Source organism: Cyclopterus lumpus, chromosome 15 (assembly GCF_009769545.1).
Source record: "Cyclopterus lumpus isolate fCycLum1 chromosome 15, fCycLum1.pri, whole genome shotgun sequence".
Taxonomy (NCBI): Eukaryota; Metazoa; Chordata; class Actinopteri; order Perciformes; family Cyclopteridae; genus Cyclopterus; species Cyclopterus lumpus.
In genome coordinates this window covers 23,734,722-23,760,495 of record NC_046980.1, presented here as the reverse complement: position 1 = coordinate 23,760,495, position 25,774 = coordinate 23,734,722, and the positions used below count along the sequence as shown (strand labels likewise).

The window sequence follows — 25,774 nt, the reverse complement described above, 5'->3', positions numbered from 1 at the left end:
TGAAACTCGTCCTAAAACCTGAACAGTTCCTAAAAGACAGAAAATGAATAGAATCGATCGCTCACATTGACACGTGAGTATGATTCAAACACGTTTTGAGGACAAAACCAACATTCTCAGAAATGTATATTTAATTATTGAACACAATCAACACTTTGAACATTTCAGCACATATCTGGACTTCAGTATTTATGATTGCTATCACAGCAGAATGAAGGCCAGCTAGTGACTTAAGGTGTGGGTGAATGTGAGGTACAAGAATCACAACAATGTCTCATGGCATCATCTGATCCGGGCAGACCAGCACACAAAGAAGCTTCGTGAAAGAGCAGCACATAATGGATAAAGTCAGTCCATCCTCTCGTCAACAGGGAGGCACTCGGTAGCGTTAATGAGGTTAGCGTAATGAGCACAGCTACTTCATGAAAATGCTTGTGAGTAAAATAGTTCCTGATTAAGACAAACGAAGACCCCCATTGTCCAAGCAGGTTACACATTTCTTTTCACGCAATGATTGCAGCAGCACGCCTTAAGGGTCAGCAGGGATCTTTCCGTCCAACAACACACATACGAGAAGATAAAACATCAACATTCCTGCTGTACAACTAAACATTGACTTCAAATGATGAAGAGCCCTTGGTTGACACCCTCCTCCAGGGAACACGTGTTGGGTTTGGAGATGACAGCAACATGTGATGGTCTGGAATAGGTCACTTGATTCTAGATCACATCTCAAAGACTGGATTTAAGGCTGTCCCCTAATGACTGATGAACACTTGGCATGGTGTGGATATAATGCCTGTTTGAGGTCTGAGTCCAAAATCATCGCTTTTAGCAGAACTCATAACGGTTTTGTATTACTTGTGTAGTAACATAACAAGATCAGCAGCCTCTAGTGATGCCAATTGTAGTTCCATGGAACATGAAACATTTCTAATGGAAAGGGTTCATCCTCTGAGGAGCATGGCATGCACAGCTAATTCCATTGCAAATTGGTCGTTCTTATAGTTTTTTGTCTCCAGACTGAAGGTTGGAACTGATTTTTGCAATGAAGGAACTTTTCTAAATCATTCTGAATCATCCTCTGTGAACCATGTTTATCTTTACTATTGTTAAGAATTATTGTTCAGTATGTATTTGTGATGTGTCATAATTGTGATGTCATAATTGTGTTTAATGTAATACAAAAACAAACCTGCCTTTAATGTAGAAAGATGTGGAGGACAAAATGGTATCAAGTCCAAGAACTGAACCTCTAAAACTGATCCTAGATCTTTGAGGCCAATACAGATATCAATATTTGGTACTTTAAAATATCCGTTAACAATATTTCAATGTTTATATTTTCAACATACGGCTAACATATTTATATTGTTAAACTAATCTGGATATAAGATTTTACAATGTGGCTTAAACAACAAACTCGGCGCTCCCTGTTCCACAAATGCTGGAACGCCGACATCGTTTCTCAATGACCTCAAACCTAGTTTGGTATTTATGTACTGCATCTCTTGTTAATAATCAGCTGACCTATCAAATATTGAAATGTGTTTATCGAGGAAACTGGAATATTTTACTGGAATATTTAAAAAATATAAAGTTATAAAGTTTTTTTATAAAAGAATGTCCCTGAAATCATGGTGTTGCATAGCCTTGATGAACTACAAAAGGCAGTAAAAGAATAAAGAAGAAATATAAATGCGCTTACATTCTTTTCCCTCACATATTATTCTGATTGGAAGTGAAAAATATATACATATATATGTTTATTTTTGTATTCTATATATTTATTTTACACTTTATTTGAACTATTTAGCTAACAGTAAAATTATTCAATGGACATATTTATCTCTGACCCGTCTGATAACCTTTTGTCCCTATTGGGGACAAATGCATCTAATATGTACAGTCATATGAATTATTGTTATTTATTTATACACAAAATGTACGATATAAACAACTATTTGAGGTGGTCAGTATTTTAATTGCATTAAAATCAGGTTTGCATTGTCATTTTGTATTATATTACTTTAAAATGCAGTTAGTGTGTTATGCACAGCTGCCATGGCCAGATTACACCATTACCAGACACAAATATAATATATATTATTATCATGGTGACAGCCCTAAATGGGATAATTTGAGTGACCAGAAATTCAAAGTGCAGACTTTTAATATCTTTCTGTCATTGTGTGAATATGTAGTCAAATTGAACCTGGTGTATGAACACTTCATCACAAAGAGGAGAGTTCAGAGAAGACATCATCTTCCAGCCCCACAACTCAGTGCAGCATGGTCTATTACAACACAAGATAATACAATAAGTTAATAAGCATTATCCACTTCACATTATGCACAAATATCATGCATATGTTTTACTTATTCAATCCAATAATAAAATAATGCATAGATATAAAAATCCAATACATAAACACTGTCATACGTAGTAAAATAAAACATCTGTACAAAAATGCTGCCATATATTTTTTTTAGGATTTAATTTTTCCCCCCCACGTATAACAGAATTGGGAAAATGTAAAAAAATAAATATCCTATGTACAATCACACAAGCCATTCCAAAGTTATCGTCACTGCAAGGAGAAAGCAAAATGCAACACGTCACACGTTAGTACCAATATCCATGTTAATATGTGAGCATTAAAACTAATCAAGCTCTTCAACTTACTTTATTCCAGCAGCCTGGAACAGGTAAGCCATCGTCTCCCTGAACAAAGAAAAACAAACCGGGAGTGTCTTTATTAAGTAGAAAAGTGCAAATAGTCGTTACTATGGCGATCCAGAGTTCTGGAAGTATTTCTGCACGACGCATCTTAGGTCTGTTGCCAAGTTAAAGTAGAAATATAATTCCTAGTTATGTGCTTGTGGTTCTGGATCTTTTTGTTATCGATACTGACTTTTGGTTTCAAGGTTCAATATTTCATCTATTGTCATTGTACAGCAGATAAATGCAGTTTGTAGTCACACTTGGCTTTTTAAGGAAATTCCTGAGTGGAGTTTCTTCTCGTGTATTTTATGTCGTAATACAACATGTTCAAATGTCTTCAGCTTATGTTAATAACCACATCGTTATTTCTGGCATGTAACGAAAAACACATTCCGGACTCATTTCTGCAGCACTATGCAACATTTAATTGGTTACTTTTTGTAGTTTAAGTAATTATTTTGTTATTATTATTATTATTTTTGTTACTTCCGTTACTTCCAGAACCAGAGGACACCCCAAATTCACAACTCTACAGCGTACCACAGTTTATGAATTCATAATTTTGAGCATAATTACAATAAACAAATGACATCATAACCAAAAATATTAGCAGTCTCTGTATTTAGATATCTATACATTATTGGTTTTGTCAATACATTTTGCAGGAGAGGATTCATCATGACACACTGAATGTTCAGATTACATTTCCATTCAATAACTGGCTGCCATTGGTGAACAATAGAGACTACCAATATTCTGCAACATGATTTCATTTATTTCAGTAATTATGCCTTGTTTACATTTCCAGACATGTTGATGTGTAAGTCAGAGCCTTACCTGTGAAGATGTTTATGAACCATAATCAAGATACCTTCCATTACACAATCTAACCACCTTCAATCAATTAGCTTTGCAAAGCCAGACGACATATTGCAAACTCAGTTGTTGCTATGAATTTGGAGAATTTCCATTCTGTGCATAACAAGATGCATGTTATTTCCTAAAGTTCCACAATGTGAACAACATTTTGTTGTTGTTGTCCTGTTTGTGATGTGGCAGCATGTCTGCTTTACCACTCACAATCCTCAGCAGTGCCAGGAACTCCTGAGAAAGCCTGGATCTTCTCAGCAGTGTCCACATTGAATTCTACCAACTCATCCCCAAATCAGGCTGATGAACAAAAGCAGCAACCATGGCAACAAGTTGTCTTACTATACTTGTGGGCTGGCTTTGTTAGGCTAAAGGTCTTCACAGGAAATACAAAACAAGATAGAGAATGTCCTGCAATGATGCGTTCCATGTTAATACCAGGACTTGAACAAGAAGATCCTTCTAGTTTCTTACTGACTCTCACCACCTGTGGTATTCTGATGCCTTGAAGATGGAGAAAAGTGGTGCTGCATGCAAGAGATGGTGAAGGAAACAAGGTATTACGAAGAAAGGCTTGAGCATACTTTAACAACGGCAAGGCTTTAAATAAGGATTACATCTTGGTGTGTTTGCTGATATTAGTCACATATACCTGCATGTGGAGTTAACACATAAAGATTAAGTAGTTGTGATGGAAAGGTTGAGTTAAATGAGTACTATTCACTTTAGTTCTGCAAGAGGTCAGTTGAGACGGTGTTGGCCTATTATGAGGTGACTCAATGACAATAAGTACATTTAAATGTCCATGCAAACATGCAGCATCCTGTAAATGTCCCCACTGCGGGACTAATAAAGGATTATCTTATGTTTGAGTACATTTACAGTGCAACATCTCAGTGGCCATAGTCAGGGGTTTAGGTAAGGATAGCTAGAGGCATGCTGGGGTTAGTGAAGGGAAAAGAAGAGCACCATACCACAGGGCAAGGGGCATCCAGCCCGTCCAGACCAGGCAAGCCTGGTTCACCTTTCTCCCCTTTAAAGCCTCGGAAACCCTGTTTGTGAAATCAACCATTTAAAGACCAGTTTTGCAGCTCATGGGTCGCAGAGGAGGGTTTGTCTCCCGCTACTTGACGGCAAGAAGATCTCTACTTCGGTCCTCCAGGTGACGGGATGCAGGTTTCCTAAACATGCAGGCAACCTGGGACTGACAGGAACTGGGCTCACTGAGATGCCTTTGAAAGGTTCATCAGAGGTAGACTGTGATGAGTATCACAATAAAGGGCTTGGGTCAAGCTTAGGTTTGGACAATTGCTCCATTGAGTCGTTGTGATTTCCCCTGGATGCCTTTTAGAGGACAAGGAGGAGACCCTGGGACAGACTGGCTGACGTGGCTGGGAAGAAGGATATGTGGTCTACCTTGGTCTACCTGCTGCCACTGAAAAACAGACAGATACATGGCTGAAAGGGATGGATTCAGGTCTGTTCAGGTGCCATGTGTTGCAAGTCTCGAGAGCTCAATGGGTAGAAGGAATAGAGCCAGAGCGTAACCAATATGTTCCATTAGTTTGGCTAATGGTTAGTAGTGGATGACAAAAGCTAAACGTTTTCAGATCTGCTCCAGGTCCAATTAGAAGTACATAGAACATTTATTTGGGCTAGATATTAAATGGTTTTGGGCAGGATTACAGTCTAAGTTTCGGGTTTGTGCAGAACTCTAGTTTGAGGGTCTCCAACAGCAACATGCTTTGGTATCTGTTGATACTCATCAGCAGTGGCTGCCTGGTTCCTGTCTGCCTCATTCTGGAAAAAAGAGGTTCCTCAGGCAGAGTTGTGGTCTGTGGTCCTTCCGAGTAATTTTTCACCTGTATGCTTTAAAACCTCTGAAACCTTTGAGGTTTTACAGTTAGGATGGCATCAATTCAATCACATATCTGCCCATACCTCTGACAGGCTGCAGTGGACACTTGGACCAAACCCTCCCTGAGGTTCATTAGAAACACTGAAAACCAGAGCCAAAAGGAAGTGGACTGTCGATACAAATCTTCAGTTAAACTGAGGACATCTGGGATTGTGTCGCATTGTAAGCCAGTGCTACTTCCTTTAGCCTCTTGGCTACACATCGGACTCCTGACATACCAACGGACAGGGGGCATCTAATCCAGGTGCTCCTTGGTCTCCCTTATCCCCTTTGGTCCCCCTGTTGCCTTTCTTGCCCCTCTCTCCCTGCAAACAACAGCGTATTAAAAAAGACAAACTTTAGTCCTCCCTCATTAAGCCACACATCAGAATCAGCTTTATTGAAGAAAATTTTGTTTTTTTGGTAAGGTTTCATCTATCAGGTATTCTTCCTTTTATGTCATTTAGACAGAATAAGAAAACAAGTTATCTTAATTCACTGACAGGTTGTGTGCCCTTAGCTATTTCCAAAAGACAATATGATTGCGTGATGTACATTTAGAGGAAAAGGAAGGTAAGTAGAGGGAGTTAGGGAGGAGGGTTTAAGCCAAAAGCAGTTGGTGAGCAGGTTCATGTGGGTTTGCAGCTCCAGTAAACGCAGATTTTGGAAGACTTGAGTAAGAAATGAGAAAGCTGAGTGATAATTTCATCTAAACATTAGATATGAAAGTAAGCAACAGGATCATGTCCAAAAATAAAAGCTCCAGAATAATGAAGTGGTGGATGGACTGAAAGGAATTCTTTCCTGGACATGAAACAGTTAAGTTGAGTCATTATTACAAACAATGTTAAAATCTCACAAAAAACTCAGGGATTTAAGGATGTGACAGACTACATTTAAACATTTGGAGCGCAGTCAACTACAAGTCTCGCTGTGCATTGTGGGAAGAGACGTTCAACAGTGATCTGAGTGGAGAGAGTTTTGACTGCTGTTTGTTTTCAGCTTTGTTTTTTACTAAATCATTTTTAATATTGAACAGGTTTGGAAGGCACGCTGTTATCCCACTGATGAAGTTGGTGCTGGATTATTTTGGTCAAACTTAAAACATTATTAGCATTGCACTCATTGTCGGACTCATTATGGACAGTAATAAGAAAATGTATTCCACGCATTACTTTTCTTTACTCACAATGCGACTTGACTGCTGCCTGTTTGTTCAGAGATTCAGATTCAGGGGTCAGATGAATGCATGTGTGTATGTACGGGGAATACACAGTGACACTGTTATTCCACTGTTACTCAGAATATGACTTATGTGAATTGTTTGTTTTTATCGGAATAAGGGCAAACAAACTGAATATTTTCTGCATGTGAATGCAATGTCCAGAACCATCCAGCCGGACTGCAGGGTTCTCCCACTGCTGTGGAATCTATATCTATATATCAGAGACTTTCTTCAGGTATAAGGCTTCTGTCAGAAATGGTTTGGGCTCAAAGACAAAGGCCAGTTGTGAGTGTTGACTTACATTCAGACCTGAGACCGGTCGCTGTGACACAAAGTGATACACAACTTGTCTTTACGCAGTCTTGCTGTTCTTTGATAGAGTTGGGTTTAGTTTATTAACTGGATCCCCAATCTTCCTGGGGTCCACTAGATAGATTGATAGAGTTGAGTTCTGAATGACCTTTTAGTAGTTTGCAAATCATGCCGGGGACTCGAAATACGGCAACAATCAGTTTTAAAGGCACTGATTGTTCAACGACACTGAGAAATTAAACTGTCTTAAGAATGATGGGCTCATAAACATGCAACCCTTTTTGTAGCATACATTTTAACAGTGGTGGGAGGGTTTGGGGTATGGCTCAGGGGAGGGACGACATGGAGGCTTGCAAGGAAGAGGCATTGGTAAGTAGGAGAAGTGAGGAGGAGGAGGTGTAAGAGGAGGGAGATTAACCCAGGACTACATTAGAATGCAGGAGGAGGAGGAGGAGGCCAAGGTTTGTGAGAGGGAGAGAGGGCAACCCCGGCAACAAAAAGAGCCACGGGCCACAGAGCAAGGTGGAGGGGAGGAAAAGGGGAGAGGAAGACCTGCGGAAACAAAGGGAGAGGACAAAGAGTGAAAACAGCCACTCCATCCCAAAGCTTTGCCTTCAGCACTTTCAACCGGACCGAGAATGGTGTTCGTCTGCTTTCTGAAGCATCGGACATGTTTGACAAGAGGCCAGTTGAATGTGCTGAGAGCGCTTATGAAATGTGCAGACTTAAAAGATGGGAGTGGAAATATTAAAAAGAGTCACAGGTTAATGGGAAGGAAACAGAAACATTCTCTTAGAGGAAGGGTATGTGGACATTAAAAACAGATTCTCTGGAGATGAATTACAGGTTTTACACAGAAGCATTTTGCAGGGCTGTTTTGATATTCAATACCAATTAAAGTAATTGTGGAAATATGCATATTTGCTTAATTTCTGAGATTAAGAAGATGGATATCAATCTTATAAAGTACATAGAGTGATTGGCTTGGATTAACTCAAAGACTGGAATCAGGGATGAAGAGCTAGCGTGGTTCTGGATGAAGATGAAAAGTGAACAATTCACCCATCTAGTCATAACTTCTGGCTAGAGCTTGATATTTCTCTGTGGACCAACATCTCACCCCTTAATTCTGGGTTATTCTTTCCGCATGACACAGAATTGTGATGAGGAAACATTTGGATCTTTTATAGAAGCCGACATTCTCAAAACTACTCCGACCATCTGCACGTTGGATGTGCACGGACGGGAGAAAACCTGCACGTGACTTCCCTTTGGCTCATCAAACACAAGATAAGATCATCCTTTATATGATTCAGTGATGTTAAAATATTGATTATAGCTGTTTCAACATAAGACTGATATCCATCTCTCAATCTGAACATGCAACATGATGTCACATAAAAGACAGTTTGAGGCAAACAAAGCTGTCTCCAAGGTCACTTAACAACATTCATTCATTATTCTGAATTATTTCTTTGATAAAATAAAATAATTTCTGGACTATTGTCAATTTTATTCATGTCATGTAATCTCTGAAAGTTTATTCTGACCCTCAAGACAAAGCCACTGCAAAATGAATACATTAGCCTAAGAAAGGCATCTCGACATGAATTATTCAGGATCATAAAAAATAAATAAAAATCAAAGCAAACTAACTGACTCATCTGGCTTTCTTTTCATGCTTGATTTCAAAGAGAAAATACAGGTTTTTGATATTCAGCTCTTTAATTCTCTGCTGCTGGAGAGCGTCTTTGAAGCCGTCACAGTTCTGCTCATGTGACCTTTTATGGCCCAACAAGGCAGTTGCAACCATAATGGTAAAATAATGTGTTGGATGCAAATATGACTCATAAAGAGTTTAATTCAGTTCAAATGTAATGAGCACAGAAGTGACCGGTTCATTTAAAACTGAGGCGTCTCCGGTGGACAGAATCATGTCCTTGGTTCTGCTCTCTTTATAAATGGAAAATAATGTAGGTGGCATCTTACCCGGTTCCCTTTGAGTCCTTGTGGTCCAACTAAACCCTGCAAAAAAAAAATAATAAAATGTTGTCTTTGCTCTGCATGTTTGTCTCTCAAATATGCATAATAACTACACTTGGGGAAATATGCTTGTTTGCCATCGTAGAGCCATCTTCAAATAGACCTGAGCACTGTGTGGAAGGATCGCTAAAGGACATTCAACCACACAGCTTTGATGCACTAGGACACTTCACACATGCATTTATCTTTGTATGGTCACAGAAATTAAAGTGATGATGAGGTTTTTCATCTGGGTGAGACGACAAACAAGCAAATATTAGTCAGTTGTTTTTTAGGTCTTTGTAAACCACCTCTAATGGAGTTGAGGCCTTTGGAATGAAGACATATGCACATTGCATGATGGGCATAACATTTATGCCAGAAAGGTTTTATTTGAACCAAACCATGACATGGTAGGTTTGTTGGCTAAATGTACGGAGACTTCTTCTCCCATGAGCAAAACACAGTTATTGTTCCGGGCATGCAGATTTCAGTGATATTGTGATGGATATTTAAAATGGAAATGGAGACTTACAGGGATGCCTTGAGGTCCGATTGGTCCTGGCCATCCTGCATCTCCCTTTTCACACTGTAGCGACGAGAGAACATATAAAACGTATATTCTCCTGAAACGATAGTTATTGAAATTAAAAATTGAATAAAACACACAAAGGTACTCACTCTCTCCCCCTTTGGTCCTGCTGGTCCAGACACACCTGCTGGTCCTATTAGACCCTTTAAAACAGATCAGGGGAAATAAATACCTAAATCAGTAAATACAAACAGAATAGCTCCAGATAAGATATCATCACTAAAGGCCTCAAATCAGTAAATCAACAAGCTTTCTGGTGGAAATGAACAGATGTCACAAAAGGTACTCTCATGGATCATTAAGATACATTTTGTAGTAATCTGGAGAGACAGGGCGTCGTTGTCTGTCCTGACACCTGAAGCATTAACACACCAAGCTTGTTGACTACTGGTCAAACTGTTAAAAATGAGGGGAAATGAATAAGATGTCAACAGCTGCAGTTATCGTTCAGGATTGGAGAGGAAGACCTTGCATCTCAGGCATATCCAGAATATGCAGTGCTGTATGGAGCACAGCGATCCAAATGTACTGTATGACATGTCAACATGCAGAAAGGGCATATCGGCATGCTCCTTTTCCAGAGGGCTCAGCAATGGCAGCTTTGCAGCCCACTGCTGATACAGAAGCACGAGGCAGGGAACCGGTGAGGCAGGGTTGAGGACTGAGGATTCAAGGACTGAGGATTCAAGGACTGAGGATTCACAGGACTGAGGATTCAAAGGACTCTCATAGTACTGAGGAACCACATGACTGAGGATTCAAAGGACTGAGGATCCACAGGACTGAGGATTCAAAGGACTGAGGATTCAAAGGACTGAGGATCCACAGGACTGAGGATTCAAAGGACTGAGGATCCACAGGACTGAGGATTCAAAGGACTGAGGATCCACAGGACTGAGGATTCAAAGGACTGAGGATCCACAGGACTGAGGATTCAAAGGACTCTCATAGTACTGAGGAACCACATGACTGAGGATTCAAAGGACTGAGGATCCACAGGACTGAGGATTCAAAGGACTGAGGATTCAAAGGACTGAGGATCCACAGGACTGAGGATCAACTGGACTGAGGATTCACAGGACTGAGGATTCACAGGACTGAGGATCAACTGGACTGAGGATTCACAGGACTGAGGATTCACAGGACTGAGGATCCACAGGACTGAGGATCCACTGGACTGAGGATCCACAGGACTGAGGATTCAAAGGACTGAGGATTCAAAGGACTGAGGATCCACAGGACTGAGCATCAACTGGACTGAGGATTGACAGGACTGAGGATTCAAAGGACTGAGGATCCACAGGACTGAGGATTCACAGGACTGAGGATCCACAGGACTGAGGATCCACTGGACTGAGGATTCAAAGGACTGAGGATTCACAGGACTGAGGATTCAAAGGACTGAGGAACCACAGGACTGAGGATTCACAGGACTGAGGATTCAAAGGACTGAGGAACCACAGGACTGAGGATCCACATGACTGAGGATTCAAAGGACTGAGGAACCACAGGACTGAGGATCCACAGGACTGAGGATTCAAAGGACTGATGATTCAAAGGACTGAGGATCCACAGGACTGAGGAACCACAGGACTGAGGATCCACAGGACTGAGGATTCAAAGGACTGAGGATTCACAGGACTGAGGATTCAAAGGACTGAGGATTCACAGGACTGAGGATTCAAAGGACTGAGGATCCACAGGACTGAGGATCCACAGACTGAGGACTCAAAGGACTGAGGATCAACTGGACTGAGGATTCACAGGACTGAGGATTCAAAGGACTGAGGATTCACAGGACTGAGGATTCAAAGGACTGAGGATCCACAGGACTGAGGATTCACAGGACTGAGGATCCACAGGACTGAGGATTCAAAGGACTGAGGATCCACTGGACTGAGGATCAACTGGACTGAGGATCCACAGGACTGAGGATTCACAGGACTGAGGATTCACAGGACTGAGGATTCAAAGGACTCTAATAGTACTGAGGAACCACATGACTGAGGATTCAAAGGACTGAGGATCCACAGGACTGAGGATTCAAAGGACTGAGGATTCAAAGGACTGAGGATCCACAGGACTGAGGATTCAAAGGACTGAGGATTCAAAGGACTGAGGATTCAAAGGACTGAGGATCCACAGGACTGAGGATTCAAAGGACTGAGGATCCACAGGACTGAGGATTCACAGGACTGAGGATTCAAAGGACTGAGGATCCACAGGACTGAGGATTCAAAGGACTGAGGATCCACAGGACTGAGGATTCACAGGACTGAGGATTCAAAGGACTGAGGATCCACAGGACTGAGGATTCAAAGGACTGAGGATTCAAAGGACTGAGGATCCACAGAACTGAGGATTCAAAGGACTGAGGATTCAAAGGACTGAGGATCCACAGGACTGAGGATTCAAAGGACTGAGGATTCAAAGGACTGAGGATCCACAGGACTGAGGATTCAAAGGACTGAGGATTCAAAGGACTGAGGATCCACAGGACTGAGGATTCAAAGGACTGAGGATTCAAAGGACTGAGGATCCACAGGACTGAGGATTCACAGGACTGAGGATTCAAAGGACTGAGGATTCAAAGGATGATTCAAATCATGGGGCATAAAGATGGAGTAGATGGAGTCCTCAGAACCCAACCCTGAACAGTGCTGTCCTCACAGAGCTACTTCAGGAAGGAATAGAGACATGACAAGCAGGAAAGCAAGCAGATATGACAAGCAGACATAAAGCAAGCTGTAGCAGGGGGTGGAGGAAGAGGAGGAGGAGGAGGGAGGGTGGGGGGGGGGGGGACTGGAACAGGACTTGTGCCACTCACCACTGGACCCGGTCTGCCGTCTAACCCATGAGCCCCCTGTATAGCGTTGTACACAGTTAGAGAGCAGAGATGATGGGGGAGATGGTGGGAGGAAGGAGGGGGGGGGGGGGGGGGGGGGGGGTAGGTGAGTGAAGCTGTGACTCAAGTGACTTCAAAAACACATTCAGATGATGACAAATAAAGGGTGAGGAAGTGGTGGAGGTGGAGGTAGAGTGAGTGAGTGAGTCATTTCTGGGGGATGATGATCTCGAGTGCAGTCCTGAGTGATGCTCTGTACATCGAGTGTGTTCAGTGTGTGTTAGTCTGTCTCTCAATCGATTGTCACTTTTCCACCCTGTGTGTCAGTTTGTATAAACAGCTCACAGACGTTTGCTTTTATTTTGCTTATACAGCTGGTCTCTGTAGTTTTAGCGAACGTTACTTAAAACAGGAAGGAGCAGTGCATTTATTTGGGACTATTTTCTGTGGCGGAGTAATCCCCATTTATTGCTCTATGTGGGCCAGCAGGACGGGGTCTGGGACTGAGTCAGCATAGACTAATGTCTGACAGACCAATAAACAGCGACACAAGTAAACGACCTGTCCACTAACTGTCGAGGTCCACCATCTTGTGTTTTCAGGAGCTTTTCATTCACCACTCTGGTCTCCACGGTAACCGCGGGCACCGATGATACGCGTGAAAAACAATACCCGATGACAGGAGAAAAGGAGTGTGTTGTCAAATTGAATGCAAAAATAAGCGTGCTGCAAATACTAAAACACGTTCAAACCCAGTTCATAACACAACACAACTTTCCAGACACAAACAATGAAGAACACACTGATAACTAGTCAGAATGTTAAAGCTAACATGGACCCTTTGCTACGTCCTGCCCCCCAAACGCAGACCGGCCCATCATAGCGCAGCATGGTCCTGCTCTGACCAGGGTCCCACAGCGATCTGGCTCTGCTCCAGAGACCCTCATCAGTGGTTTCAGGTGTCCTTCCTGTTCAGGCTGGTTCAGTGGATCTGGAGCTGGTCGTGGTTCAACGTCGTGTGATAGTGACTAGTGAAGAGGAACAGGGTCTATCTCCATCAGTGGAGGTGGTGGTTCACTTACACTGGGGTCTGGAGACTTGAGCTTCTATCTTCATCGTTTAACCTTCATCAGTTTGAAATCATGGATATATATATATATATATATATATATATATATATATATGTATATATATATATATAATATACATGAATATATATATATTAATACATGTATAATATATAAATATATATATTTATGTATATTATATATATACTGTATATGTCCTGCAAACACATACTGTAGACCCGTTTGTCTGTTTCTTCATGACATGTTTTTCTTTTCCAGAAGTAGATCATATTTACTACTTATTGGGCTTCTGTGGTGTTAAAACAGTCTTGTACGTATTCGCAAAGTTACGCAACTTGTAAAACACGAATAGCACAAATACATAGAGAGGGATTTGAATCTGTAAATTTGTGCCATAATTTACTATAAAAAAAACCCCCTCAAATAACATAATTTGTTAATAAACACAAGCAGTTGTACAAATCATCATATTTCACTAAACCAATGGCTTCATAAAAAATAAAACTGACTTGAATTGAATAACATTACAAACTGACCATTTAAAAAGAAAGAGAGCCGGCGCTCTCCAGTAGATGGCGATAATTAAACATTTATGGATTAGTGCACACGCATTAATGTTTAGACTAATAAGCTCATATATCTGGAACTAATGAATCTAATGAGCAGTTCCATGTTGTTTGTCTCTGTGGAACACGTCAACATCTCAAAAGGATGTAAGTCATAGTGACTGACACCAGACTACTTTACACCATGTTTTGTTCTTGTTTGATTGGGTAGCGTGTCTCTTGTGTTGCCAAATGTGTTTATATGATATTTAGAAAAATATGAAATATTTAGATTTGGAGTGTTATGTAAATGAATCACTTCCTTTGAAACAATCCGCCCCTCCATGCAACATTTCAACAGGATCACAAATAACATCCGAGGCATTAACATCAGTGACACATGCCCAAACTAGAATTTAAACTATATGGAAAATCCCTCAAATATAGAAAATGGATGTAGTAAAGTCAACGTGGTCTGACAGAAGATAGAGGGCCTTGAAGACTTATGACAGGAAGTCGTGTACTTACAGGGAGTCCAAGATGGCCTCTGTCGCCCTTGTCGCCCTTCTGACCCGACGCTCCCTTTTCACCTCTGATGCCGATGCCTGGTTCTCCCTGAGAGACAATGGAGTCCCATTGTTACACTTTCATGCATTGCATATCTATGATGAATGCATACAACATCTGAATGGAAGCCTATTTAATACATTAGAAGCTGCTAGATATTATTTTATAGTATCAATATCTCACCTTAGGCCCTGAAAATCCTTGAGATCCCTGGATGGAGCAAACACAGTGGGATTACTGCACAATGTCTACTGGATACCAATGGTTGAAATATACCAGTTCCTCCTACTGGTCTATTGGAGGCGCACCAATATACAATATGCAAATGCAGGTTTAGCATGTTTAAGCAAACTCTACTAATGGAGCTTCAGTTAATAACAACATATCCATTTGACTACATGTTTTTATTGTATTTCCCTCATTCTCCTATTTAATTGATTTAAAACTCAATTTTATTTCTCCCCGTCAAACATTAAAATTATTATGAAGTGTTGAAAAAGAGTTTTTGTTAAAAGGTACAAATACAAATTACAAATAAATAATAAATATTACAATATTATACTTTACTTGTTAATGATGCCTGATCAACATCTAAGATTGAATACATTAATATTGAATTTAGAGTTTTTTTAAGGTTATTAACTAAAATAGTTGATTGCTGCAGGGTTTGTTGCAAAGGGAAGTTATGCACATCAATGAACACTGCCAATCAGTGTCAGGTGTAAAGTATTGTTGAGCTAATTTAAAATAGTACACTGAACACAATAGTGATATATAGTAGAGCCCTTTTAGAACGATGGTGCACTGACTGATTCCAAGTGTTACGGTGGGATACTTCTTATTGGCTACATGAGGAGAAGTTATGTACCTTCAGTATATATCTATATATATATAATGAAGTGTGTGTGGGGCCTTTCAGCCTGAACTAGAGTAAAGGTTCAGTGGTTTAATGGCATATGTGACTCACTGCTGGGCCAACTGGTCCTGAAGGTCCTGGGGGCCCTGGAGGTCCATAAATCTAAATACATACAAACACAAGCAGCATGTTTCAATTCATAAAATGTTTCTCATAACACACGCTGTGTCTAATCTACCAGGAATTGCACAAATCCGCCGTGCGTGTTAATGCCCAACCCTTACCATCTCTGACCTTCCTCCTTGTCCAGCGTCACCTTTGGGCCCCTGTGAGGTGGCACAGACACAGAGGGTCACATCACAATGTGACACATGGAAATGAGACAACACAGCACTTTATCACACATTTGGGGGCAATAATACATATAAGTCCGACACTGCTTCCAGAAAGATGCAGCCTGGGGGGCACCATTGCGTACCATTGAGCCAGGTAATCCAATAGGGCCCGGGGCCCCCGTCGCCCCATGCTCACCCGTAGGGCCATCTAAACCCTACAGAACAAGAGAGGGAACATCACGATAATGGCAGAGCATCATGAAGATGATGAGTTCATCTTCATGTTACAATCAAAGCATCAAAGACAAATGAGAACGTTTCATTTTCATCCAGTTGTAGTATCCGTTAACACGACTGTACACCAACCGGGACAGCACTTCTCAATTGGGCTCAATTGTATTTGAAATGAACACGGTGACTTCCTTTTGACAGGAGATGGTTGCACATAGCTGTTCATGCCATCCTCTGAGCTCTCATAGTCTGTAAGTACTTTTACGTGAGCTCTTTCCAGCTTGTCTTTAATACGCAGTTACCTCCAATTCAAGCTCCTGCTTCTTCTGTAAAGCTGCAGCGCGTTGCACCAAGAGTGTTGAAATCCTTATGCATTACTTTACCAGCATCACTCATTACACTTTCAATTGATTTTCTTCTTACAGTTATCCGAGCTAACGCTCCTCTCCTGGTTCCAACGAGCTTGTGCAGCTTCTCCTCCAATGTTCTCTCAGTTAACTTTATGGTTCTCTTAGATTACATTGGTTCAGCACTAATTATCTCCTCATCTTCAGCCATCACATTAATAAGGCAATGCGTCAATTGGTGATTGGTTTTTCATACTGATCTGTTTTCAAAAGAAATAATGTGGTCCCATCATGCCATGGACCTACTTTACATTAGCTTGGTTACATTCAACTGTATTAAATGTAATGTGTTTTATTTTATTAACTTTTGTATTTTTTGTGGAACTTTTTCTTGCAATGGAGCATTTCTATTGTGTTGCGTTGCTACTTAAGTAAAGCAGTTGGTTAGTTCTTCCATCACTTTCCATCCTTCATCAGCCTCATTCACACATTCCCTCAAAATGTTCTCCAATGGCTCTCAAAGTAACACAAATAGCCTTTTATATGGGGGCACATTCGGGATCCAAGCCACAGTGAATTAAAAGCCACACACAGGGTCATTCCTGGGGTCCCTTCCAAGCTAGTGAGTCTCTAATTAGGTAATGAGAGGGCAGCTGGAGGAACCAAGGCCTTCCCTCTGGATAATGACAGATGTGGGTCTGGGGCTTTGGCCAGGGAACCCCAGGCAGTGATGTCATGTGGGATGGTGTGGTGTGTAGTTAACACAGTCACTCACAGGTGATCCAGATGGACCCATGTCTCCCTTGTCCCCTTTGGGTCCCGAGAAGCCCATGATACCACCCTCCCCTCTGGGACCTCCAGGACCGGCTGGGCCTGGAGGGCCGTGGTCTCCAGGCTTCCCCCTGGGTCCCTAAAACACAAGAGGTCAAGGTCACCTCAGTTAATGTTACCTGATAGAAGCTACGTTAAGATGCAAGGAGTCAAGGGTCATTTATTGTCATTATGCAACACAGGAATGCACAAGAAAATACATCTGTAGCCCGTTTGTAACACAAAAAACAAACTAAACGGAAACTAAACATTAGTGGATTCCATTTGTTGTTTAAGTTGCATCAGGAGGAACGAAAACAGCAGCAAAAAAGTCAAATGATCTCGTTGGATACCTTGACATTAAATATTCAGGAAAACAGAGAAATCTAAAATGGGAGCTTTAATCATCATTCATCACTGCAATCAATTGAGTACCATCATCATGTAGATCTATGAAAAGGGAATTCAACTGCCTGGCTAGAAATGTGGAGTACTGCTAGCGTATTACCTTCTCTCCGTCCAGTCCTGGAGCACCTGGTAGACCAACTTCACCCTGAGGACACACCGAAGGATTACAACGTAGTCCACCAAGAGTTTGTCTTTCCATGTATTTGACTGCGTTGCTGTAAACGTTGAGCGACGTTCAGAGGACCCTGCATTGGTTTCTGGAGCCTTGTGCATTAAGGTGGAGTAAGCTAGTTACACTATTATGGCGGGGCCGCTTACTTCCTGATGCTTTTAGTTTGAAAGGCATGACTGCTCACTGGGCTTTCAGACGTGCTCTTCAGTCTTTACTGATGTTGTGCCTCAACTAGGTAGCATATATATTGTATAGTGTTGCCACATGATTAAATAGAATCTAAACATTGGACAACATTACTCAGCAATGATCATGTCTGAATCATTTGTTTTTCCTTCATTTAATTGAGTTCTTTTTTAGAGCATCTTTTCATATAATACACATAATCATGAGCGAGGGTGATTCTGTCATCTATCCAAACCCAAAAGTCAACGTTGACTCATCATGTAACTCGAGTAATGCCACTTTCTTGGTTATTTTAACCAAACAACAATCTTTTCCTAAATCTAGCGAAGTCATTTGCCTGTACTTTACCGAGTATTTCAGATGTTCTTATTTTGACAAACAAACCGTTTTGTGAGGACACGCTGGCGTAACCATATATGAGTGACCTACATATTAATACTGAGGTTGCACTGAAGCTCTGCTAATATGCTGCTAATGCAACACCTCTGGGTCCAGACCTAGTTTTAACACCTGTATCATTTCAGTTTTATACTCATATAATTATTATGCTAAATACATTTGCATACAAATAATAATAATAAATGACACCCAGTCATTGGGCCCAGTGGCCAAAATGTGCCCCCGGGTCCCCTGACTCTGGCTATGGGACAAACACATTAACCCACAAACACCCCAAAACAATATATTTAATTTCTGAATGTAGGAATTGTGGCTCATCTTTTACGTGCAGTGTGTAATGAAATAGTATCACAACACAAGGTGTCAGTTGGCATTCTAAAATGTCTCCTACCTTGGTACCAGAGGGCCCTGAAGGTCCAGGTAATCCAGGGGGGCCCTAGGAGGAGAAGATATGATGTCATTGAATATACGTTTTACTATTGTTTTGAGCTTGCACGTGTTTCTGTAAAACCTAGAAAGTACTCACCATCAGCGGTATGTTGCGAATATCCTGTGGAGGAATGTTAAATGTTACACTATTCTTTATTTTACTCTTTACTGTTAATACATGGAAGGAACATGACCACTAAATATTAGTTACATACATTGTCATTGTTGTGGATTTCAGCCTTGCCTGGCTCCCCAGTCGGGCCCGGAGGACCCTATACAGTGAAAAAAAGAAAATGTGTTAACGACATCAACATTATGATTATAAATTGGACATGTTGTGTTTTCTTTGTCAATATTTGCAACAAGTATTCGTGAGTCTGCAAGTCCCCACTTACTCTTGGTCCAGCTGGGCCTTCATTGCCTGCTTCCCCCTAGAGGTTAGATGAAGGTATAACACTTAGAGTCTCCATAAACACGATCAACTTGTGTTATTATTTAGTCTTTCCATAATGTTGTTTCATCTCACCTTGTCTCCCGTATCACCTGTGTCACCCTGTAAGATACATATACAGTCACTTCAATAGGCACTGGTGTTTGTTGAAGTGTTAACGATTGATTTGCTTTATACATGCAGGTATTGTTCCTCTCATACAACTATTACCTTGAATCCCATGAGGCCTGGCACTCCTGGTGAACCTGGTTCTCCTTTAATTCGCTGGGCTGCAATGCTCGGTTCTCCCTTCTCACCCTGCCATACATAGAGAACACTATTAACCAGACAGGAACAATGAGCAATAGATTAATGGATCAATAGATTGTTGATGTCTAATATAATGCTGGGACACTAAAAGTAGGTTCAACCAATCTTGAAGAACTTGAAAAAAAAGGAAGTTAGTATGCGAGTAAATGCTTATAAATTGAGATTATTTGAGCATTTCTGTACATTCCCACAAATCACAAAAAGTCCATTCTTCTTTGATTCAGACTGAATCAAAGAAGGCGTGTATGAGTGTTCTTTGAAAGGACTGACAAATGGTATGATATGGTTTGTACAGTGCAACAATAAAAAGTTAGCTTTCCCCATTCTGAAGCTAATTACGCCAAAGAGACCAACGCACTCCAACACACGGCAAGGCCAGCTCAGCTGACAGCACAATCAGGTGAAACCAAGCACATTCAGTGGTATCTGGAGCTTCACAAACACAAAACACGAATGTCTGAGGACACGGGATGAGGGTGACTGACAGAAGGACAACCAGGCAGTAACACTGCTCATTCCATTCCAGGCCTACCCTGTAGCCCCTCTTGCCTGGGATGCCAGGGGTACCGGGGAGGCCAGCCTGGCCCTTTGCAGTGGAAGAGAGACAGTTATGGCGCGCTTATCCGATTGGGTATGTAATAACTGCCACGCATACTGCTCATTAACGACTTTACCTTGAACCCAGAAGCGCCTGGGAAACCCGGCCCTCCCTACCACGGCCAAGATGGCATAAGGGTCAAAGATGGTGGAAAAGGAAGAAAAGGAAAACAGTTGATATACAGGGTTTTTTCAGGATATTAAAAAAGACATGCAGACACAGCAAGAAAGCAAATATGCATGCGAAACATAGATCGAGTACTGAATGGGCTCAAGAGAAGGGACCCAAGGGCTTAAGGGGTCTTGAACCTCAGCCTGTGTAAATCTCTACAAAGACATACAAACCAACCATAATGAGATGCAAATTGACTCCAGAGAGAAATAAAAAGACGGCCAACAGCATCTCTGAGTAGTTTTTGTGTCTCTGACAGTTTGGGAGTAATAATTCACTGCAGAATACAACTGCAACACACAACATTGCAACCTGACGACAAACCGTGCTCCTCTCAGTCTGGGTGTGTTTCCCTATGCAGGAGGAGTGGGAGCCATTATCTGCCCATGTAAAAGTAGCCGGAGAGAGGAAACACACTAGAGCCTTAACGTTTGTCTGTGTTCTCGCTCACATGAATGAGTAGAAGGTTTAAAGACGAGGAACACAAGCACAGACACAGCTGGATGGTCGAGGGAGTTCCTGTTTGCCCCAGTGGAACCAGTAGGCTGTCAACTGAGTGTCTGATGAGGCTTGAATTAAATGGCTCATAGTCGTAGACAAGTTGGGATTGCAAGTGTTTTCTCAGAGGGCTGTGGTTTGCTCTGGATAGCTACAGCATATGCAAAGTGGAGACAGGTGAAGCAGGAACCATTTGAAGCAGCTTTATCACATTAGCAGTAAAACACTTACACAAGAAGGACAAGATAGAGAATAATTAGCTCGCTTCCATGAAATCGCATTGACTAACGTTCATCTTTGTCTAATTAGGAATGTCAAATGACTTGGCACAGTAAGACCACACATGGGTCAAATGTTCAAGTAACATATTTACGGTTGTGGTGCTTCCATTTCAATCACTATAGCAGTTAGTTTGGTCATATGAAGAAGACGAGATGTCAAAAGAAGGTGAGAGCTTCTGCCTGTGATTTATTTAAAGAAATATATGCTGGAATATGCACATTATCATACAGCTTTAACCTTTCTGATCGCTGTGCAGAAAATGGCAGTTTATGTTATGAAAGTGCATCCATTGATACTTACAAAATGCAAAGTAAACCAGTATATACTATCAAGTACATTCCCATTAATAACCAATAAACAAGATTAGGAAGTACATGTATTTATCAGTAAGTATACAGCATACTTCTATTGGTACAACTACTCATAATACTGCTAGTGCTAAGCTACTAGGCCTACTGGTGCCACTATAGCAAACGGTAACACTGCTACTTCTTGCCTTTTCTTTCAGCACGACAATACGACAAGCATTCATTCTCGGATATTGTCATCACTGTATCTGGGTATTGAGGCCCTTTACAGTTCTAATCACACGTATTGATGATGTAGTTTATGATTAGGATGGAGATTAAAGGGACCGCATCAGGACAGAGTCTGTTGGTGAGAGTTTGTGGCCAGATAAAAGCTTTGCTGGATCTCCATTAGTCCCGCTACCCTCAGAAGGACCTGAGTGGTGAAGGCACTAAATGCTCAGAGGAGTTCATATGAGACGTTCCCAAACAACCAACTGCCCCAAACAGGAAACAGCATTTCTCTTTGAGCCACGACTGCTCCAATCAGCTTGTGGCATTCCTCTGGTCCTGGAAAGTATGTCCTTCATTCTATTTTAACATCTCTCTTTCCGTGACATAGAGCAAGGTGGAGGCCCAGATGGATCCTGTCACACTAGCATGCCATGTCTTGATTTATCAATATGCTAATCTCTTTTCTGAGGGCATGCAGCCACAGGCTTTCCACTTCAGAGGAAAAGTACAGAGTGGTGAGTTTGAACCAATCACTCAACCTCACACTTACAGGAAGTGTAATCATCTTCCAATGATGCTGCAGGAGTGCTTGTTTTCATTCTGTTTGTACTGAAGCCAAGTCGTCCTGTCACACTGGGTTTCAGAGGAAGGACATACTGTAGACGCAGCTACTCATTGCCAGAGATTTGGTAATGACTTACAAGGACAAGTTCCATGTGTACACTAAACAGTGAACTGGTATGCTTGGCAACAGATGGGCAGGATTAGGTTTAGTCCTCATGTGTCAGTGTTGGGATACAAAGCTTCTTTAACATTAAGACCACCTACAAGTTGTCCATCAGTTAGCCAGTGTCACTGACAAATATGATAGAAATGAGGTATTTCTCTGAAAATATTGATTGTCAAAAAAAACAATTCTACAGCTAGGAAGAACCTTTGCCTAATGGTGAAGGCCAATCAAAAGTGTTTTGATCAGATTTTCTTGAAGTAAACAAGAACATATGTGTCAATTTTTCCTTGTCTCTCAACTGAGTACCGCTATTTATTACTACCAACAGTGTCTAATACATATTGAATACATGTGTATTCACTGTTATTGTACACTGTGCTAGATTGCTGTTCAAACAAGCCACAATTGGAGGCAGAAATATGCAGTTATGTACAATATGTCGATAAATAGCCACTCCTGTACTAGTTCTTGCTTGTATATTAGCCCGGACCCCTACCCTTCACATGGTGACCTGCAAATGATCTGCTACTTGGGTTAAGTTATGTTACCAGTTCGTGACCTGACTTCCTGACTTTGCCTCTTTGGATTTTGTTTGTGTCTTTTGCTGCCATCCGTAAGAGTCCATTGACCGTTCACTATAGTGCCGTTGTTCATTCTGCTCTTCCTTAGTGACGGCATCCAGGTCCTGTTTCCTCTTTGTCAATGGAATGTGACATTGCATTCCTGCTTAGTCCACTACGATCCTCTACCCTCAGGTCTGACAAAGCTGGGCAAGTGTTGGGAGTAAATATTTTTGGAAATTTGCCCACAAACTCATCAAATTAATAGGCTTTTACGAGTGCTAGTAGTATAACTTGCATGGGGTGTACCAAAGAGAAATGGTTCAAAGAATCTTCCTCTGGGGACCATGGATATTTGGTACCTCACCCAATCTGATCACTTCTGGTTAGATTCAGATTTCTCAAAAAGAACGGTTAAATTAAGTGATAGAGACATAACAAGAAACGCTGCATACAGAGTTATGGCCACTGTGACGAGTTATAGGGCACAGTGGGTGATTGGAGAACTTAACTGCTGTCTTCCCCTCTGCTCATAATATTTCCTCCAGCTGGGTAGCTCATTCATTTTCATTTACAGTGAAAGGAAAAAGATAGAAACCTTTTCATTTGGTCAAAGAAGTGTGGCTGTTGGCACGCACTCTCCTTTGTTATGAATTCCACGGTCTCTGTCGTATGTTGCTGTTCCCAGAGGTGAAGTAAAATCAAAGCCGCTCTCAAAGATGGAGCTTATTAGATCAGTCGAGAGCAAAGTAGTAGAGTAATTCACCAGAGTGACAGATGGGAAGAGGTCTTGGGGTGGTCGTTGAGTCTGCTTCCTTTATGGCTAGACATTGGCCTGTTGGCTGCTGGGAGCTTTGGAACTGAAGAGGTTCAGTCTACCGAAGTCATTATTTGTGGTCAGCGCCATGCAGATATTCAGTGCTCTTGTGTATACCACAAAACCTCCACCTGGCCCATTTTATTTAACTCTGCTACGAGGCATCAGCAGCCAGCTCTCTGAGATTATATATAGAACAGACTTCCCCTGGTAGATGGAAGCCTCAACTCCTTATGTGATCATACCCTAACATTGAAGGATCGACCTGCAAAAGCAATTTCACTTTATTATTTTACAATAAAAGTCTTTCCGGATCCCTGCTTCCAATGGATAACAACGAATATGCACTTCCTTTGAAGTGTTCTGCTTTTTACTTCTTCCCCCCATTCTTCCATTTGTTAGGCTTAATGGAGAAAACACACATATGACTGCCACTCCTACTGCCATGCTACTGTAGCCAAAGAAGAGCTGCTGCAGGTCAGCTGGGAGTGGGACTCCTCCGTGTAGTCTGCATGAAAGTGGACGGATAGATTATATCCATTAATGAGAGGGTCCAATGGAAGCATTTATACCCTTGAGGCACTCCCAGGCGTCAACCTCCGGGTCTGAAAGTGAAGCCGATGCGGAAGTGCCTTAAACCTGCATCCTTTCTAATCAGGCGGCGACTTCTCTGGTTGTAAAAGTACATCAGATAGTATAGAAATCTGTGTGAAAAGGACCCTACAGTTTATTCCCTCAGTAAACATTGTAAACATGAGTTTATGGTCTCAATCTCTAGGTTCAAGTCTTCTTTAATAGAGCACAATGTTCGTTTTGTAAATGATGGTCATTTAGAGTCAAACAGACCATAAAGAGGATTATACTTTGGAGCAGGGCTACCCTGACAGGTTGCTTCATAACCGTAGTCGAATGGGTGACGTCTGGTGGGGTTCTGAGCGATGGAGTGCCCAGAGTGTTTATAAGAAGTGGACGTAGTCAACGCGACGTCACCCATTGGTTTGTGTCTCATGGTCACTGAAACGTCTCTATTAAATAGGACCCTACCAATTTAAAATAGAACCAAAAGGTAAAAAAAGAAAGCTCCTCTGTTTACGTGCACTGTATTCATTCTTGCCATTCTTCTCAGATAGCGCAGCTGAACACAGAAAAACTTAAGGCCCAGTGTGTTAGAGCCACGATATTAAGTATGCCGTTGCAGTACAACTCCATGTCCTCTCAAATGGATTTAAATTCATGACGGATTTCAGGATTCTTTGGAAGTGCCTTTCCACTTGGAGATACATTTCCAACAAGATTTGATCCGACTGCAGCAGCCACGTCTGTGATCTCGCCATACAGAAATAGATCTCGACACGCCACACACAAACACCATGCTTGGCTTTCACGCTACCTTCTCTCCCCTCTCTCCTGGGAAACCCCTCTTTCCTTCATCTCCCTACAGAGTGGATGGAAACATCAGCTCAGAGATCAGACACGCCCTTTCAACCAGGAGAAAATCAAAAGACAAGCAGAGGCTCGGGGGAAGAAAGGAGTATTCCTTCTTGACATGGACTGACAGGAGGAGATCTACATCTTCAGACATGTTGGTCCCTGGACAGAAGAGGCAACTTGCCTTGTAAAGAAACTGAACAGTACGCAGCGGAGGGGTGATTTCTCCTCCAGATGAGTAATGCAACTCAATGTTAACCTACTTTAAGTGACATGGATACTAGAAGTTTATTCTAGATCCAGATCATGAATCTATTACCATGTTTTCAGTTAGAAAACATGGGCGACTATGGGTCAGTGGTTAACATGCCCGTCTTTCAATCAGGGGGTTGGCAGTTCAATCCCCGCCCTAGTCGATGTGTCCTTGAGCAAGACACTTAACCCTGCATTGCTCCCCGTAGCTGTGTCTACGGTGTATAATGTAAAGTGTCTTTGAGTATCTAGAAAAGCGCTATATAAATTAAATGTATTATTATTATTAGAGGCTT

At 41.6% G+C, this 25,774-nt stretch overlaps 1 protein-coding gene across 1 annotated transcript in view; it reads right to left on the bottom strand.

The window, feature by feature from the left end:
- Positions 1-2,073: 2,073 nt before the first annotated feature.
- The window catches only part of col13a1 (collagen, type XIII, alpha 1), a 102,227-nt gene continuing 78,526 nt past the window's right edge, over positions 2,074-25,774 (bottom strand). Inside the window, exons 21-38 of the mRNA XM_034552319.1 lie at positions 19,523-19,609; positions 19,388-19,414; positions 19,257-19,292; positions 19,077-19,133; positions 18,959-18,982; positions 18,824-18,868; positions 17,776-17,820; positions 17,233-17,367; positions 15,829-15,870; positions 15,656-15,706; positions 14,872-14,898; positions 14,650-14,736; positions 9,733-9,786; positions 9,587-9,640; positions 9,019-9,054; positions 5,732-5,818; positions 2,687-2,725; positions 2,074-2,591 (exon numbers count right to left, since the gene is read on the bottom strand). Of these exons, the coding sequence (XP_034408210.1) occupies positions 2,589-2,591; positions 2,687-2,725; positions 5,732-5,818; positions 9,019-9,054; positions 9,587-9,640; positions 9,733-9,786; positions 14,650-14,736; positions 14,872-14,898; positions 15,656-15,706; positions 15,829-15,870; positions 17,233-17,367; positions 17,776-17,820; positions 18,824-18,868; positions 18,959-18,982; positions 19,077-19,133; positions 19,257-19,292; positions 19,388-19,414; positions 19,523-19,609 (936 nt within the window). The 3' untranslated portion in view covers positions 2,074-2,588. The remainder of the gene's footprint in view (positions 2,592-2,686; positions 2,726-5,731; positions 5,819-9,018; positions 9,055-9,586; positions 9,641-9,732; positions 9,787-14,649; positions 14,737-14,871; positions 14,899-15,655; positions 15,707-15,828; positions 15,871-17,232; positions 17,368-17,775; positions 17,821-18,823; positions 18,869-18,958; positions 18,983-19,076; positions 19,134-19,256; positions 19,293-19,387; positions 19,415-19,522; positions 19,610-25,774) is intronic.